Genomic DNA, 16824 nt, shown 5'->3' with positions numbered 1-16824 from the left:
TCAGTTCCTCTGCTGGACACTTCTTTTCGGCAGCAAAGCAGCGTTATGCTAATCAGTGAATAAAACCTGCAGGGAAAACGTTCATTTTCGGAAAACCTTCAGGAAAGCGTGAAGAGTTGTAATGGAACATCTGTGTGAATACACCATCATCAGAATGGCACATCTGTGTGAATACACCACCATCATCAGGCATCATTTACAAATGATTGGATTTGGCATGAACACAAATACCTCTTCCTTTTGGAGTTCGATTTTAAGGATGACCTTCATTCTTCATCACACACACACACACAGTCACACACAGTCACACACACAGTCACACACACACACACACACACACACACACACACACACGCGCACACACATGCTCAACACACATGCTCAACACACACACTCAAGCTCTCACTCAGCAGAGGACCCAGTGAGTCAGAAGGACCACTTCATGCACTCCACACTGACTCTTGTCTATAGGAGACCACCAGACCACTCGAGACGCACACACACACACACACACACACACACACACACTCACACACACACACACAGAATGTTTTCTGTACTGTCAAGAGGCCCGAGGTTGGAACAGGACATCCATTGAGTGTAGTGGAGTGTTGCTCAGCTGGCTGAACTTGGAGATGCTACACAAACTCTGTGTGTGTGTGTGTGTGTGTGTGTGTGTGTGTGTGTGTGTGTGTGTGTGTGTGTGTGTGTGTGTGTGTGTGTGTGTGTGTGTGCGTGTGCGCGTGTGCGTGTGCGCGTGCGTGCGAGACAGAGAGAGGCATATTGACCTAAATATTTATTGCTGTTTAGTCTTACATGGAGATCATCATAGTATAAAGTACTTTACAGTAACAAACATGAGTGTGTAGCCCCCGGCCCAGCCCCCCCAGCCCAGACCCGGCCCACAACAGCCCTGCCAATCGGGCTCCGCCCTATTGGCACGACAGGTTGCGCGTTGGTCTGCATGGCGAGTGGGAGGCCTGGGTTCAATCCCCGCTTTCCGTGCAACGCTACAATCGCATAGTATCTGTTTCATGTTATCCTGTGTTGCACTGACTATATGTTTTTCATGATGGGAATTCAGATTTTCTTTTTTGTCTGCGTTACAAGTTTAATCGCCAGATTTACAAGCTCGCAACGCGTCGTGCAGCAATACGTTGTGAGCTACAATATGTCACAGCATTCTACAATAAATTATTGTCCCTTTCACATGGAAATCGTCTTCATGAGTCTCATATCTTATCTTATCTGCTATCGTTATCTATGCTATGGTGGCTGCATTTTTGTTAGCAGACACTTGGCTGACTCCGTGCAGTGGGAGGATACCATCATAACCATGTCCATAACCATGTACTGTATGGACAAAGAATTGTGACGGTCTATTTATGAAAATATGAAAACACACACACACACACACACGCGCGCGAGCGCGAGAGACCTCATGTCTCCAACATTCCCTCGGTCTGTCACTTTGCTGTCAACCACAGGGATGAACTAAAACATTTCATAACATTCCTCGAACCGTTCCAAAAACCTTTACTGGAACAAGTTTGTCCTGATAGAGTTTCTATTCCTTATCCAGCCTCATCTAAACCACTTAGGATCTCTCTCTCTCTCTCTCTCTCTCTCTCTCTCTCTCTCTCTGCTGATGATATGCTATAGATTAGTTACTCTATACGTCTCACTCAAGGGTTGTAGAGAGTTGTTATGGTGGAATAACTGATTCCACACTCAGAGGTCACAGGTTTGAGCCCCACATTGGAAATGTTTCCCTCTTCCCACTTAAATCAGTTAAACCCTATATAGAGATGTACCGTTGTACCAAATGAACCCCCTTCCTCACTGACAATGTTCTGTTTCTGACAATGCACTGACAGTCTACTGAACTGTTCTGTTTCTGACAATGCACTGACAGTCTACTGAATTGTTCTGTTTCTGACAATGCACTGACAGTCTACTGAATTGTTCTGTTTCTGACAATGCACTGACAGTCTACTGAATTGTTCTGTTTCTGACAATGCACTGACAGTCTACCAAACTGTTCTGTTTCTGACAATGCACTGACACTGACAGTCTACTGAATTGCCAATGGCAGGAGACATGTGTTGACTGGGGTACCACAGGGCTCTATACTAGGTCCACTGATTCCCCCCATATCTCTAGGGTAGACGCTAGACTAGAGGGTTCAAGTGGCTGAGTCACCGTGCAGCGAGCTACAAGCATCAGCGAAAAAAAAACCCACCTGAAATGTAAATGCTCTGTTAATGGTGTTTGTGTAAGACCACCCACCCCCGCCCCCATCATCGTTAGATGCTCTTTGAGAGAGAAAGAACTGCTTAGTCAGTCAGCCCTTTCAGAACTGGTTCTGTATACAAGTGGTCTATTCAACCGTGAGAATGGGACTCATGTAAACACACACATCCAAACTCAGTTCATTAAAACAATGTCTTGTTAAAAGTGGCTTTTACTGTCAAAACAGATCGAGAGATGCAGGGGTCTTTCCCACACAGTGGGTCGGGACCCATTTTTTTATTTGGGTCATTCCAAAGACTGAAAAATGGGACCCAGTGTCTCAGAACCCAGCTGCACCATCCCCACCCCACCCCCCTGTAATCCTGCTGATCCAAGATCAAACTCTCTCAGAATATAGAAAACTATTTGGAGACGATCTGGTCTATAATATGGCTTACTAGTCTTCATAGAAACACTTGGTTTTCTTTTCATGATTACATTTTATGTGACATTTAGCATCTGTTTCATAGATTATATGAGCTTTGTGTGAACAAGAAATTAAAGCGACTCTATCCTTTGATATGTGAGCCCGTATTGGTATCGTATAACATCACATTGGCTTTAGAGATTATCCAAACGTCTTATACACCTGCAATTCTGCTGGTCCATTTGGTTACGAAGAGTTCAATAAATTAACACTGGAGATTTTACTGCGCACAATACAGATTCTTATCACAGTGTCCCTCCACATAAAAATGCAGACAGACATAAATATGCATGCATGCAAACCATCGCAGACGCGCATGCATGCAAGCAGTAGGCAAGCATATGATACACTCTTGGGCATTGCCATATATATACACCGTCCGTCATATCAACGCATAACGCATGCATTCACATCTACATGCCCACCACATGCCTCCCCAGCCCTAGACATACGCAGACAACAAGTCATTGACTCTTATTTTTAATCTAGACACACACACATGCACTCACACACACACACACACACACACACACACACACGCACGCCATCTCTAACACCAAGGAGCAGAGGAAACCTCATTTCCACCAAACCTAATAATGGAAGAGGCAATATCACTGATGTGATCTGCCCTCCTTTTGAGACACCCCGCAGCACAGGGGGGGGGGGTGTGTGTGTGTGTGTGTGTGTGCGCCCGCTCGTGTGTAATAACATTGCATGTGTGTGGGGGCGTGGGGTCCAGTGTTGTTGATGAAATGCTGTGCTCATATGAGAGCAGCAGTCGCGGCACGCCGGACATGTGTTCCTTTAAGTCCACTGCTGCTCGCACCACAACTCCCTCCCGTCCTCTCCAACAGCTCTACCCTTGGTCAGCAATTTTCCCCCAGATTGCGCCTATTATGAGAGACCATAATGTGTTGTGCAGCCTGTACAGGAGGTTCAAATTCCCAGTTGCAGTTAGTTATAGAGACGATGGCAGTTGGAAAAGCAATTTCTGATACCTCGCCAACAGCTCACAAATGCCTGTATATGCGGTCCCCAGATGCAGTGAATCAAAGCTCCACGTCTTTTAAGACCTCAACAATTCGGTCAACAATCTTCCTCTTCAAAAGGAAGATTCTTTTATTGACGGTTGATGAAAAAGAAAAAAAAAACATCTTTATTTCAAAGTAGTAAATCTCCCCCAGATGATGTGCAACTGACCCTGAATGTTCCTCCCACTGTGAGAGGTGTTTCCACATGGTTGTGGATGCTTGTAGTGTCAAGCGTTCTGCTTCCTCTCAGCTTGTCTCGGGGGAGAGGTTACGTGAACACAGGTTGATGAGGTTTTGGAATATGTAGGAAGCGTTAACTTATGCACAAACCTCCCCAGCAGTGGTGGAAAAAGTACAGTATTCAAAAGATTGACATTTTTGATGCTGCCATATAAATATTTGAAGTTTTTCAGCAAACTTAGGTCAGAATTTATAGGAGCGTTTTTAGAATCGGCCTCCGTCCAAAATGGGAGTATCAATCAATACTGCTAATATAGAAATACTCTGTTACAGATAAAAGTTTGGAATACAAAAGTACTGGCATCAAAATGTACTTAAAGTACCAAAAGTAAAAGTACTTATTATGTTCCATTTCAAGTTTTCATTAGCAGATCTCTTGTGAGCTTGTATATCGGCTATTTTCAAATGGTACAGTACTTAAGTAAATGTACTTATTTACTTTCCACCGCTGCCTCCATCCAATCAGAACCTCTATATTAAAGACCTGATTGACTGACTGAGTAGTTTGACCACAAGGTTTGATTGATTGATTGAAATATGTATTAACAGTTTGCAGAATTACAGTACATTTCAAGCACAAACTCAATACAAAGACTGTTAACTGTGAGTGGACGACCCAATTAAGCATTACACTTGTTTACAAGAGGGTCCACCTTGTTCAATTCATCAAAACATTTAGAGGCGTACAAATATACACTTCTATATAGTCAAAGAACAGAACAGGAATTCATCATAAAGGAGGTAAAAAGGGAAAAGAAACATATACAGTGAGGGGGGAAAGGGTACACATTCCACAGCGCCATCAGTAACAGACAAAGGCCCATATTTTCGTCTGTTAACAAGATAAATGCCGTTTCGTTTTCCCATTCCTCGAGATTATGAGGGTTTTACGGTGGTGAAATGAGAGGAAAAGCTCACGTTCACATCTTTAGGGTCATGCATGATGTTGGTTGTTGGGATTTGATGCGAGGACCACAGAAATATGGGAATGAGAATGTATACATATGGCCCGCTCAAGATGATTTATCATGGTCGGTGGGCGCCACGGCCAACAGGCTGCGGCTGTGACAGTCTCTCCGTAAATGCCCTGTAAATGGAAAACATTCGGCAACACAGAATCCTGTGGCCGCGCCGGTAATTTGCAGCACACTTCGTGTGAGACGCCCCCCCAAAAAGGTTTGGATCAAAACTCGGTAGAAGGTAGAAAACTTTATTAAGAGGAAATTGGATTTGCGGTACCAGTCGTACGTGTGAAAAGTACAAAGTAGAACAAGATGGTGTCCAGCTACCTACTGTGTTGGGTAGGGGGGTATAATAGTTAATCAAATGTACTGTACTTACTTACTTATCCCCATTACGCCGGCTGGCGCATAGGGCAGCAACAACGTTTCTCCACTTTGGAGAAGTTGTCCCAAATAGATTCTAATCGATTTAATCGACTATAGGAAAAAGAAAGTGCTGGTATTCGATGAACCGAAAAAGTAGACGAATCAAATCGAATAATCGCTACGAAAATAATCGATAGTTGCTGTCCTGGTCTTGATTTGGTCACATGTGAATCACCTCTCTCTCTCCCTCTCTCTCCCTCTCCCCCTCTCCCTCCTCAGTGGCGTCAGGCAGACAGCATCAGACACCTGGGCAAGGTGACTCTGGCTCAGGAGCAGGACTACATCGGCCTGGTCGTGGGCTGTGTGTGTGTCAGCCTGCTGCTGATGATGCTGGGGTCGCTGCTCATGTGGAGGAGAAACAAGCACATCGACGGTATGTGTGGTACGTGTGTGTGCATGTGAATGTGTGTTATGTATTATTTGTACACGCGTTAAGTGTGTGTGTGTGTGTGTGTGTGTGTGTGTGTGTGTGTGTGTGTGTGTGTGTGTGTGTGTGAGTGATGTGAGGGTTGGTGATGGAGTTGTGTTGTGGGGGTTGGATGATGGCTCTGTCCTCCTCTCTCTAAGCATTTGTCTCCCCCCTGTCTGTTTCTCTCTCTCTCTCCCTCCCTCCCCTGTCTCCCTTTACCTCTCTCCACCACCATCTTCTTTTACACCTCTCCTCTTCCACCTTGTTTCATCCTCTCATCATCAACTCTTTTCCTCTCCTCTCTTTCCGTCTGTGAACACCTCTACCTTTCTACCTTACCCTCTCTCTCTCTCCCTCCATCCTTTCTTCTTTGTTCTCCCCATCCTTCTCACTTTATCTCGCTTTCTCTCTCATTCTCTCCCGTCCCTCTCTCTTTCTGTCATCATCCTCCCCCCTCCCCCCTCCTCTCTCTGTCTTCCTTCCCTCCCCCTGTAGATCTGTCTGAGGTGTGGTACGACGGCCGGGCTCACATTCAGCACCTGGACAGGCTGGCTAACGCGCGGAGCGTCAGCCCCTCCAACGAAATGGTGTCGCACGAGTCAGTGGACTATAGAACCACCCTGCTGGAGGGTACGTCGACGGACAACCTCCACCCGTTTCTCTACCTCCCTCTCCTCCTCTCTTCTCCTCTCCACCCCCCCCCCCCCCCTCGAGATGTGCTTTTGGGGGTCTTCTGCGTGCTTTCCTCCGACCACTGCATGTCTTCTTGAGGCCTCACGCATTTGTTCTCGGCTAACACGAGAGGGTTCTTCTGTCACCTGATCTCGATGGGCCAAAGCAATTTGGGGTTTTGGATGGGTGGCAGCAAACCGAGCTGAACCAAAGAGAAATGGCTCGCTAATGGACTAGACTAATGTACCAGCTAGGGAGCTCCAGGGAAGAAACAGGGATTTTGAGGAATTGTAGATGATTCGTGCTATCTCAGTTACCTGTTCATCTCTACTGTAACTTTCCTCTCTGACCGTAGCATATAGGATTAGTTAATATAACTTCGTGTTAATCCTAAAATAACTAAAATGGTTTTGCACGCGTGCTCAGCGATGAAACCCCTTGTCTACATGAATCATTCTCTCCCTGTCTCCCTCTTAAGCTTAACTTGTGCTTGTCTCAGGAAAGAAAAATGACTTGTCTCTTTATTCGCCTTTTCCTCTGCCCTAACAACATCAACGGCAAAACATTGCCTTCATTCCCTTAACCTCTACAAGCATTCATTACAGCGCTGGTACTCAAACTGCTTCATGTCAAGGACCCCCAAATTGATGTGTTTTTTTAAAGATTTTGATAGTATATTAATTCATGTTGCTGCGCCCCCCCCTCCCCCCCCCCAATGAAGGACTGCTGCATGCATCACGGTATCATCTTACACTCGGTGGTGACCTCTGACCCCTGTCTCCTCCTCCATCCAGACCATCAGGGCTCAGAGAGACCCGAGACGTGTCGCGGCGCCCCGCCCGTCTACGGGGGCAACGGGGAGCTGCTGTCCCCCAGGCTGGGGGTCCTGGGGGGTGCGGGCCTGGGCCTGGGCCTGGGCATGGGCCTGGGGCCGGACGGGGAGGCTCTGGTGTCCCCTCTGCTGATGGCGCCGGTCCACATCGACCCCTCCTGTCTCCACCCGGACCTCCTGAAGGAGGTGCAGCACGTGGTCATCGCCAGGGACCAGCTGCTGCTCCACCTCAACCAGGTCATCGGGAGAGGTCAGTAGTTCAAGGTTGTCTTTATTTATGGGTCAGTGTGGGACAGTTCTTTATTCTAGAGGTCAGTGTGGGACAGTTCTTTATTCTAGAGGTCACTGTGGGACAGTTATGTCTTCTTCTTTAGGGGGAGAGGTCAGTACTGTGGGACAGTTATGTCTTCTTCTTTCGGGGGAGAGGTCAGTACTGTGGGACAGTTCTATATTCTAGAGGTCAGTACTGTGGGACAGTTACTTTGAACTTCATTGAGAGGATGGACCCTTGAGATGCAGCGTCTCATTTTCGAGGGGGTCCTATACATAAAAAATACAACATTACAGCAGTGCAAGTACACAGTACTAAAGACACATACTGTAGGTGCAACATGACATACACATACAGGTACAGTTAGTTTGCTCCCCTTCTCCCTTACTACTTATTTTGGTTTTCGGCAGGGATAGTTGATCAATACAATGTTTTATTTCAGACCCAGGGAACAGTAGAAATCACATACAGTACAGTAGAAAAGAAATACAGAAATTTCATAATATACACCACTGATTCCGAAGCACTGGGTCGGGACCCATTTGTGGGTCACGGACAATTATTTTGATGGTTCCCTTACTCACCGCAATGATTTTTCTTTTCAGTAATTTCATAAAGTAATAAACAAACAATCAAAGAAATTCCATAAATTAATTATAAAGAAGTAGTGAAAATAGCCACGTTTGTGGAGCTTGTAGATCTGCTATTTTCACTAGTTTGGATCGTGGGCAAACGTCTAACCTCTCTTTTGGGTGTCATCCTGAAAGGTTTGGGAACCACTGCTAAACATGACACGAGGAGAGATGTTCAGAGTTGAAAGGGAAACCACAATGTTTCCACTATAAAGCACACAGTTGTTTGTTTTCCCACCTAGCTGCTAGAATTACCTGAATTACCTACATCGTACTATTGTTGACGTACAATTCTGATCCTAACAGGCAGACACACGAATGAAATGTAGCCTTGATGAAAGACAATGCAGGCACATAATCTGTGACATGGATACCACCATCCATGCTGGTGGTGTTCAAATCATGCATATCTCGTATGCAGCCATGCATAAACTATGCTAAGCTGTCTTCCAACCCTCTCTCCATACACAGCTCAGTCTTCCATACAGTACCTCTCCATGTACTGTACTTACTGTACCAGAACCTCTGGCCATACCAGAGACTCCACCGCCACAGGGCCAGAAGCCATATACGAAAGGACAAAGAAGGAAAAAAATGCACCCACAAAGAGCTTAATTGCCCCGCATTATCAAACCGCAAGTTTGACATCCAGACGTAAAATCACCTCATATTGTGTGGTTTAAGTAGGCCGCTCACAGGCCATGAAGATCAAATTCAACGCAGAACCCTGAGAGGAAGGCAAAAGGGAAAAAAAGCCCACAGGACCCCTTCGATGATGGGGGGGGGGGGGGCAGTGTCACAAATATCCCTTTCCCCTGTGCTTATTGGATCAACCCCCCCTGGAGGAAAGGAAAAGAAAAAAAAGCTGGATAGCGAGACAGGGTTCATAGAATGGCATTGGGTGATTTGTCCCCGGCTACTATTCCCATGGAGGAGGGTCCATTGTCGGGAGGTGTAACTCAACACCGTCGCCCATCTGCGAGGACGTGATAAGAGGGCACCAAAGAGGCTTTTCCACGCTCGTACGCTATACTTTGAATCTGGGGGGCTGCCCCCCCACCCCCCCCCCCCCCCCCCCCCCCCCGAGTCTTAAAGAGGACATATAATTCAATAAAAGGCACTATAACTCAAGACGGACGGGGTAGGCATATTAGCCCTGCTTTGGGGTATTAATTAATACTCCTTGGTGCTTGGTTTCTTGCGGTGGAAGACTTATAGTTTTGTGTGAAGTGAGCGTGATGCTTTCCTAAGTGAATTAGTTTAAGTAAGCTGTTGCTTTCAAGGCTTAATACGAGGCCTCCTAAAACTATGTGAAAATTGCCGAACAAGGATTAAAAGTGATTTGTACTAGTGAGGCAAAGCTGAAGTAATAACTGACCCTTGTTCAGCTGTATACCTCTAGTCCTCTGCTACACACTTCAATCTCACAAACTTCAATTCTTGGAGAGGTTTTGAAAGTTAGCCAATTTGAATAATAATGTAATAAAGTGAATAATTGAAAAAATAGAAAATAATGAATGCCCTATACTTCAACCATTCAAGAGAGTCGCACAAAAGTAGTGAAAATAGCAGATCTACAAGCTCACAACCCCTGGTAGTAAAAGGCATTGTGAGCTTGTACATCGGTTAATTACACTATAAACAGGGAACAGTTTTGGACATTGAAGGTTTCCACCCAGCAGCAGCAGCGACATATTGAATAATATAATATAAATCTCTGATCATAACGTGCTCCTTCTTTCTCTCCAGGTCACTTTGGCTGTGTGTTCCATCATAACGTGTTTCTTTCTCTCCAGGTCACTTTGGCTGTGTGTTCCATCATAACGTGTTTCTTTCTCTCCAGGTCACTTTGGCTGTGTGTTCCATGGCACTCTGTTGGAGCCAGATGGCCAGAAGCAGCACTGTGCAATCAAGTCTCTGAACCGTGAGTATACAAAGCCAGCATGTCTGGAATAAACTGACCGACTGATTCCACTGACCATTCCATTCCATTCTTCATCCAGGGAAGCTTTGCCTGCATGTCATGCTTCTCTTTCTGTAGCCTGGACTTCATCCGCCCCTATTGCATATGCATCTGCCCCACGAGCCCACGTAGTGCAGCGCCGTGGTATATTAGCCCATTCTGACCTGAGATCAGATTCATACGAGGTTTCCACACATGGACACACACTGGTTCTGATGAACCCATTCTGACCTGAGATCAGATTCCAAAAATGTCAGTCGTTCTTCGATTTTTCAAAAATAGCAGACCTACAAGCTCGTAGCGCGCCACTCGGTGGCGCGCTATGAGCTTGTAGATCTGCTATTTTTCAATAGCTAAAGCATAACATGATGCTGACACCAAAACGGGTTCCCGTTCAGAATGGGTTAGTATCGCAACGCGAGGCTACTCTTTCTGCACCGTCACAGTTGTTCACATTCAGAGAGTTGCACACTCGTCATCACACAACAGTCGACTAAACTATATGACGAAAATGAATTGGAAACTAAATGAAAACTAATCTATATGGTGATTAAAACTATGACTGAATATATTGACAATTTCGTCAACAAAATAAAAACTAGGACGTTTTAAAGTTAGGAAGGGACTAGTGGACGTATTTTCTTTTATCCTAAACCATTATATTCTTTACAAACAAACTAATTTGAAATCAATTAAATTTGAAGACAGAGAGCCAGTGTAAAGATCTGTGAATTGGAGTGATATGATCCACCTTATTGGTATTAGTAGGACTCGAGCAGCAGTCTTCTGAATCAACTGCAGCTGTTTTTTAGGGAGACTTGTCAAGAGGCTATTAGCCACGTCTACAGTAACTAAACGATGACAAAGCAAGAATGTTTTCTCCAAATTGTGCCGAGACATAACTCTGTTAATCCTCCATATCATCGCTATTGGCTCACTGCTCTTTGCAACGCAACAACACATTGTGAGCTTGTCGTATGAATAACTCGCTATGCAAACGTATCAAAGTATATAAGAGCTTAAAGGTTGAACACATTTTCACTCACTAAAACACATTTTGCACTTTTGTGATGCAAAATGATGTGTTCTGATGTGGTGATTTGAGACAATGTCAGTGTTCATATTTCACATCAGCCAGCGGTTCATAAACGTTTCTCTTCCACCATGCAGTCCTTTTACTCGACCATAAGAGTCTTTTCTCTGCATGGCAGTTGAAGGTCTACGACCGAAACCCATATATCAGAGAAAAGCTCTTACAAGGAATTGGCCTGCGGAGTGCGGAGGGTTTGTCGAGACCGAATCCGATACACCAGAGTTATTTTTTCTTTGTTTGTTTTCTGGCGAGGGGACAACGTTGCATGTGATGTGGACGAAGTCCTCTGGCCGGACGGACGCAGCACAAAGACGTGATGCTGAGAGACAATGAATCTCTCTTTGACTTTGATTTTTACGGTTGCACAACATGTTTGAGCGTATAGTGTGTAATGTGCATTTCATTTAGAGTTGTCTTTGTTCCTTTGGGCTTACTGTATTTTTATGCACACAAGCAGTATTTTTGCTACAGTATACAATATATTCACTGTAGACTACTACATTGTGGTGGGGTGGAACGCGCGTGTCGAATTTGAAGTCGGTGCGGTGAACGGTTCTCGAGTTACGTGGATTGCAACAGTACACACACACACACACACACACACACACAGACAAATTGCCACACTACAAGCTAGTCGCATCATGAGGCGTTGTTAACTTGTATTCTCAATTTTTGTTCTTTTTTTACAATCAGTTAAATCGGTTAATTTGTTGTTAGTTGTTGGACCCAGCCTCAAAACATCCATTCACATCACAAGTGCTTTCATTCCTAACACATGTCTGTCTGCTCACCCTCATCTGTTTGAATCACATTGGTTCTGTTCGCCGTTGCGTCAGTCAGTACAGTGCTATGGGAGGGCAGTCAGTACAGTGCTATGGGAGGGCAGTCAGTACAGTGCTATCGGAGGGCAGTCAGTACAGTGCTATGGGAGGGCAGTCAGTACAGTGCTATGGGAGGACAGTCAGTACAGTGCTATGGGAGGGCAGTCAGTACAGTGCTATGGGAGGGCAGTCAGTACAGTGCTATGGGAGGACAGTCAGTACAGTGCTATGGGAGGGCAGTCAGTACAGTGCTATGGGAGGACAGTCAGTACAGTGCTATGGGAGGGCAGTCAGTACAGTGCTATGGGAGGGCAGTCAGTACAGTGCTATGGGAGGACAGTCAGTACACAGTGCTATGGGAGGGCAGTCAGTACAGAGCTATGGGAGGGCAGTCAGTATACAGCGCTATGGGAGGGCAGTCAGTACAGAGCTATGGGAGGGCAGTCAGTACAGTTCTATGGGAGGGCAGTCAGTACAGTGCTATGGGAGGGCAGTCAGTACAGTGCTATGGGAGGGCAGTCAGTACAGTGCTATGGGAGGGCAGTCAGTACAGTGCTATGGGAGGGCAGTCAGTACAGAGCTATGGGAGGGCATCTCATGGAAGCTCTGAGCTGAGATGACGGTTAGGGTGATGAATGAGCTGCCGATGGTGCAGATGACGTTAGGGTCCTCCCTAATCGCATAACCTGTCACTTCAAGCCCCATGGAGATTGATACCCAGGAGAGAGAGACGCAGGAGGGCAGAGTGTCAGCCCAGAGAGGAGGACTCATCCTCCTGGCCCTGGATGGAGGGGTGGGGGGGTGGTCTCAAGGGATTTGGGACCGCTATTATTTAATTTAGTGATTGATTCCCAAGATGCCATTTCTCATTGTCTTTGTGTTTGTTTTGTCCTCCGTTGACATCATAGCATTGTTGTAGACTGTAGAGGGAAGAAAGGAGGGGACCCCAAGTATGGACCCCTGGTGGACCCCAGTAAACAAAGTCTAGGGTTTAAGTCAGTGTTTTTCAACCCTTTTCATATCAAGGTCCAATATTTATTCGACATTTGAGCCACGGACCACCGTCTATGTAGCCTCTCTGTCACAAAGACAAAGACCAGTGGTCCCCGGACCACTGGTTGAAAACCACTGGTTTGAAGAATGCTCAGACAACATTATATCGTGCTTCGCTGAATGAGGAGCATCCAAGTAAAAATTTGTAAAAATGATGAACCTTTCGACTGCATTAGCAGACACTCTTGTGGGAACCCAGAAATCATCTGGTGGTGGTCCTCCTCTATGCTTCAATAAATAAATTAAATCACACCCGTGTGAAGTGAAGTGAGGGGCTTATCAATATACATCATCATACATCATCTCATGAACAACTGAATTCATGTGATTGGTTAGCCGATTTGCTCGTCTACATACAGTATGACGTACATTTTCCCTTCATGGCATTTAATGTTTGTGTTGCCACACATTTACGTCATATATTTGACGGACATATGACCTAATTTCTCCTTTCATTGTCAATGGTAAATATGAGACGTGTGGGCGGGGACAAAAGCTGTATATATAAAAACCTATTTGTCTGCCGGAGGAGGAGACCGAATTCTTCCCCCACTGTAGGGAGGCCGCGGGTTCAACCGCCAGCCGAGTCTGAGGCTTTGAAAAGGGGTAAAAGGTTGTTTTCTCCAGGCTGGGGTTCTCCTCTAACCTCCAAGTCAGAGAGACTAATCAGCCACTTATTTTCGGTGGGTCTAAAGAGCCTCCATGTCTTAAACGTCTAACTGGATTATGTAGCAGAGCCAGCGGGGCTAAAGAGCACTGACACCAGATCAGCCACTGATGGGATTGGATAATGGCAACGTGCATGTTGGATCCACCTGGAGGGGTGGGGGGGAATGGAGGGCCAGCAAAGGTTGAACTTCCTCAGATTCTGTCTGGAGACAGAATAGGAGGGAGCTGGTGTACGTGTGCGTGTGCGTGCGTGCGTGCATGCGTGTGTGCGTGCATGCGTGTGTGTGTGTGTGTGTGTGTGTGTGTGTGTGTGTGTGTGTGCGTGCGTGCGTGCAAGTGGGATGGTTTCTACTTTAGAGGCATGGTTGTGGTGTGTTCCCCGCTGTGTGTAGATGTATTATTGTTTTTTTGTTTTCTATGTCTGATCCCGTATAGAAGAGAGCCCACACACGGGGCTCTGTCGTTGGCACGGCTCTGCGTTTGGGTGTGCTGGGTGTGCACAGTAGGCTGCTTGTAGTGTTTCGTGGTCAACACTCACTCAGGCATGTGGAGCATGCAAGATTGTTGTGGCGTTCATAAACGGCTCAGTATGAATACTTGTAGATCTGTTATATACTTCATACAAGGAGGTATATAGCAGGGAGTATAAAGTGGTTAATGCGTTCCAACTCGATGGAGGCTCTGGTATGAATTTTAGTGGTTTCTACCATTGGTGTGTGAATGTGGGAAGTGAGGACGCTGGCGTCGACTGTTCGCCGATTCACCTCCCAACGTATGGATGAATGAACCATTGTAAAGCGCTTTGAGCACTTGGAAAAGCGCTATAACATGCAATTTATTATATAATTTTTTTTTGTTATCAATTGTTTTTTATTAAAGACAAAAAATCACAATAAAACATGTTAACATCATGAATGAAATAAAATAAGAAAACAAAACATATTAAAACACATAACAGCAAAAGAAAGGAACACAAAAACAAACAGACAATCCCACCCACCCCTCCCCCCGGGACCAAATATGTCATAAAATGTCAGGACTCCTACCACTGTGCAATAGGGAAAAATAAATAAATAACAATGACTAAATCATGTCCTTAACCATATCTGCAATATCAGACCAAATATCAATGTTTACTTCTTTCGCTCCGTGCAATCTTGCTGTTGACAATTCCATATAGATGATATCTAAAAAGGTCAAAGCCCATTGGCGAAACGTCAATGTGTGAGGTGGTTTCCAGTGCGAAGCAACCATCTTCTTTGTGGCCGTTACGCCAATTTATTATATTATTATCTACAGTACATGATGGTAGATTTCAAGAGCTTGTAGATTCGTAACTGCACTCGTAAACTGCAATCTTTTTTTGTTATTCTTTAGTTAAGGATATTCACAATCACATTATCCTCCTCCTCCTCATCTCCAGGCATCACAGACCTGGAGGAGGTGTCTCAGTTCCTCAAGGAGGGCATCATCATGAAGGACTTCAGCCACCCCAACGTGCTGTCCCTGCTGGGCATCTGTCTGCCCCAGGAGGGCTCTCCCCTGGTGGTCCTGCCCTACATGAAGCACGGAGACCTGCGCAACTTCATCCGCGACGAGGGCCACGTGAGTACGGCCTGATGTTACGTTTCACCCAATCCATGTGCTTGCATCCTCCTTTGCCAACAGGAGATCTCCTGGTTTGTTTAATGTAATTTAATCCAGAATTAATAGTATTTTATTTACCGTTTTTAGCATCCATCGTTAGCCTCCGGTGGCTCCCAATGTTGTGTAGTCATCGAATATCCAAAATCTCATCGTGCACGCACAGTCGCACACACATGCGATCTAAAGCATTTTAGGGCTCAGATTGAGATGAAGGACCATGTTTAGAGCTTAGTAAAATATTAATTAGAGCTTGCGTTATGCATTATTATAAGTCCGAGCGGCAGATCACGGCCGTGAGCGAGCCTGGCGCTACAATAGAGGGCAATCACTTCCGGGTCAGCCGGAGGGATGAGGGCTCTTCTTCATTGCTTATGTCGCTCTTTTCTCTGGCACTAGCCTCACCGTACCGCCTATGGTAACGACCCCGGGAGGGAATGTGTTAAGACAGCTAAGGTGCTGTGAGTAACGTGGGTTTTGTTTGTGACAATTCTAATCTAATCGGAAGACAGAACTCACACAGGATTACAGGATAAACAAGTCAAATTGTAAGTGATGAAGCAAATAACAGCCAGATTTAGAACTGGAGCACAGGCTGATGAATGGTCTCTCACCAGCTGACTGGATGAATTCTTTGTAACCCACTTTAAAATGTATTTTCAGTTTTCTGGAGAGACGGGGAGACCCATGTTACTGAACAAACTCTCTATTGCAATGATTAACATTCCAACAATTATTTTTGTGTTTTAACCAAACATTATCACTTACAGCACATTTAGTTAAGCACGGATGTCACGTAACAAAAATTGCTGAACTACAAGCTCACAACACGTCAGAGTGCAACACATCATGAGCTTAGACACACACACACACACACACACACGCACACACACACACACACACATGCATGTATGTGCACACATGTTGTAATGTTTTGACAGCGTAGATGCACATGTGAATACACACACCAGACATACGGTAAATGTCTGTGCAGTTTACACATGCATGTATAATGTGTGTACAGCTGTATACACACCTGTGTATGCATAGAGTACTGAAATGTGCACACATTGTAAATGAACACGCACACACACACACACACACACACACACACACACACACACACAAACACACACAAGGGTCAGTTCCTTATAAATGTCTCTTTATGTTAAATGGTTCTCATATTGTTCAAGCTGTGATCGATAAAAGTTGATTGTAAACATGAACACATAAACAGGCTGATTGTAAAATGTTTGTGTCAAGGTCACATGATACAGCTACACACATCCTCTGTGATTACATGCCTTGGTTTTTATTAGATTCATTCGACATGTAAGCGCTTTGTGTGTCTTGGCACGATCAAATAAAATGAAAACCAAGACCAGAA

General features: G+C 45.2%; 1 protein-coding gene across 1 annotated transcript in view; it reads left to right on the top strand.

Moving 5' to 3' along the window:
• met (MET proto-oncogene, receptor tyrosine kinase) overlaps positions 1 to 16824 on the top strand; it is a 90274-nt gene that overhangs the window by 65720 nt on the left and 7730 nt on the right. The window contains exons 14-18 of the mRNA XM_080760951.1: positions 5598 to 5751; positions 6283 to 6417; positions 7254 to 7541; positions 10038 to 10118; positions 15217 to 15398. Of these exons, the coding sequence (XP_080617077.1) occupies positions 5598 to 5751; positions 6283 to 6417; positions 7254 to 7541; positions 10038 to 10118; positions 15217 to 15398 (840 nt within the window). The remainder of the gene's footprint in view (positions 1 to 5597; positions 5752 to 6282; positions 6418 to 7253; positions 7542 to 10037; positions 10119 to 15216; positions 15399 to 16824) is intronic.

Source organism: Protomyctophum bolini, assembly GCF_963924005.1.
Source record: "Protomyctophum bolini genome assembly, chromosome: 4".
In the NCBI taxonomy this organism is placed as follows: Eukaryota; Metazoa; Chordata; class Actinopteri; order Myctophiformes; family Myctophidae; genus Protomyctophum; species Protomyctophum bolini.
This window is presented reverse-complemented; position numbering and strand designations above follow the sequence as displayed.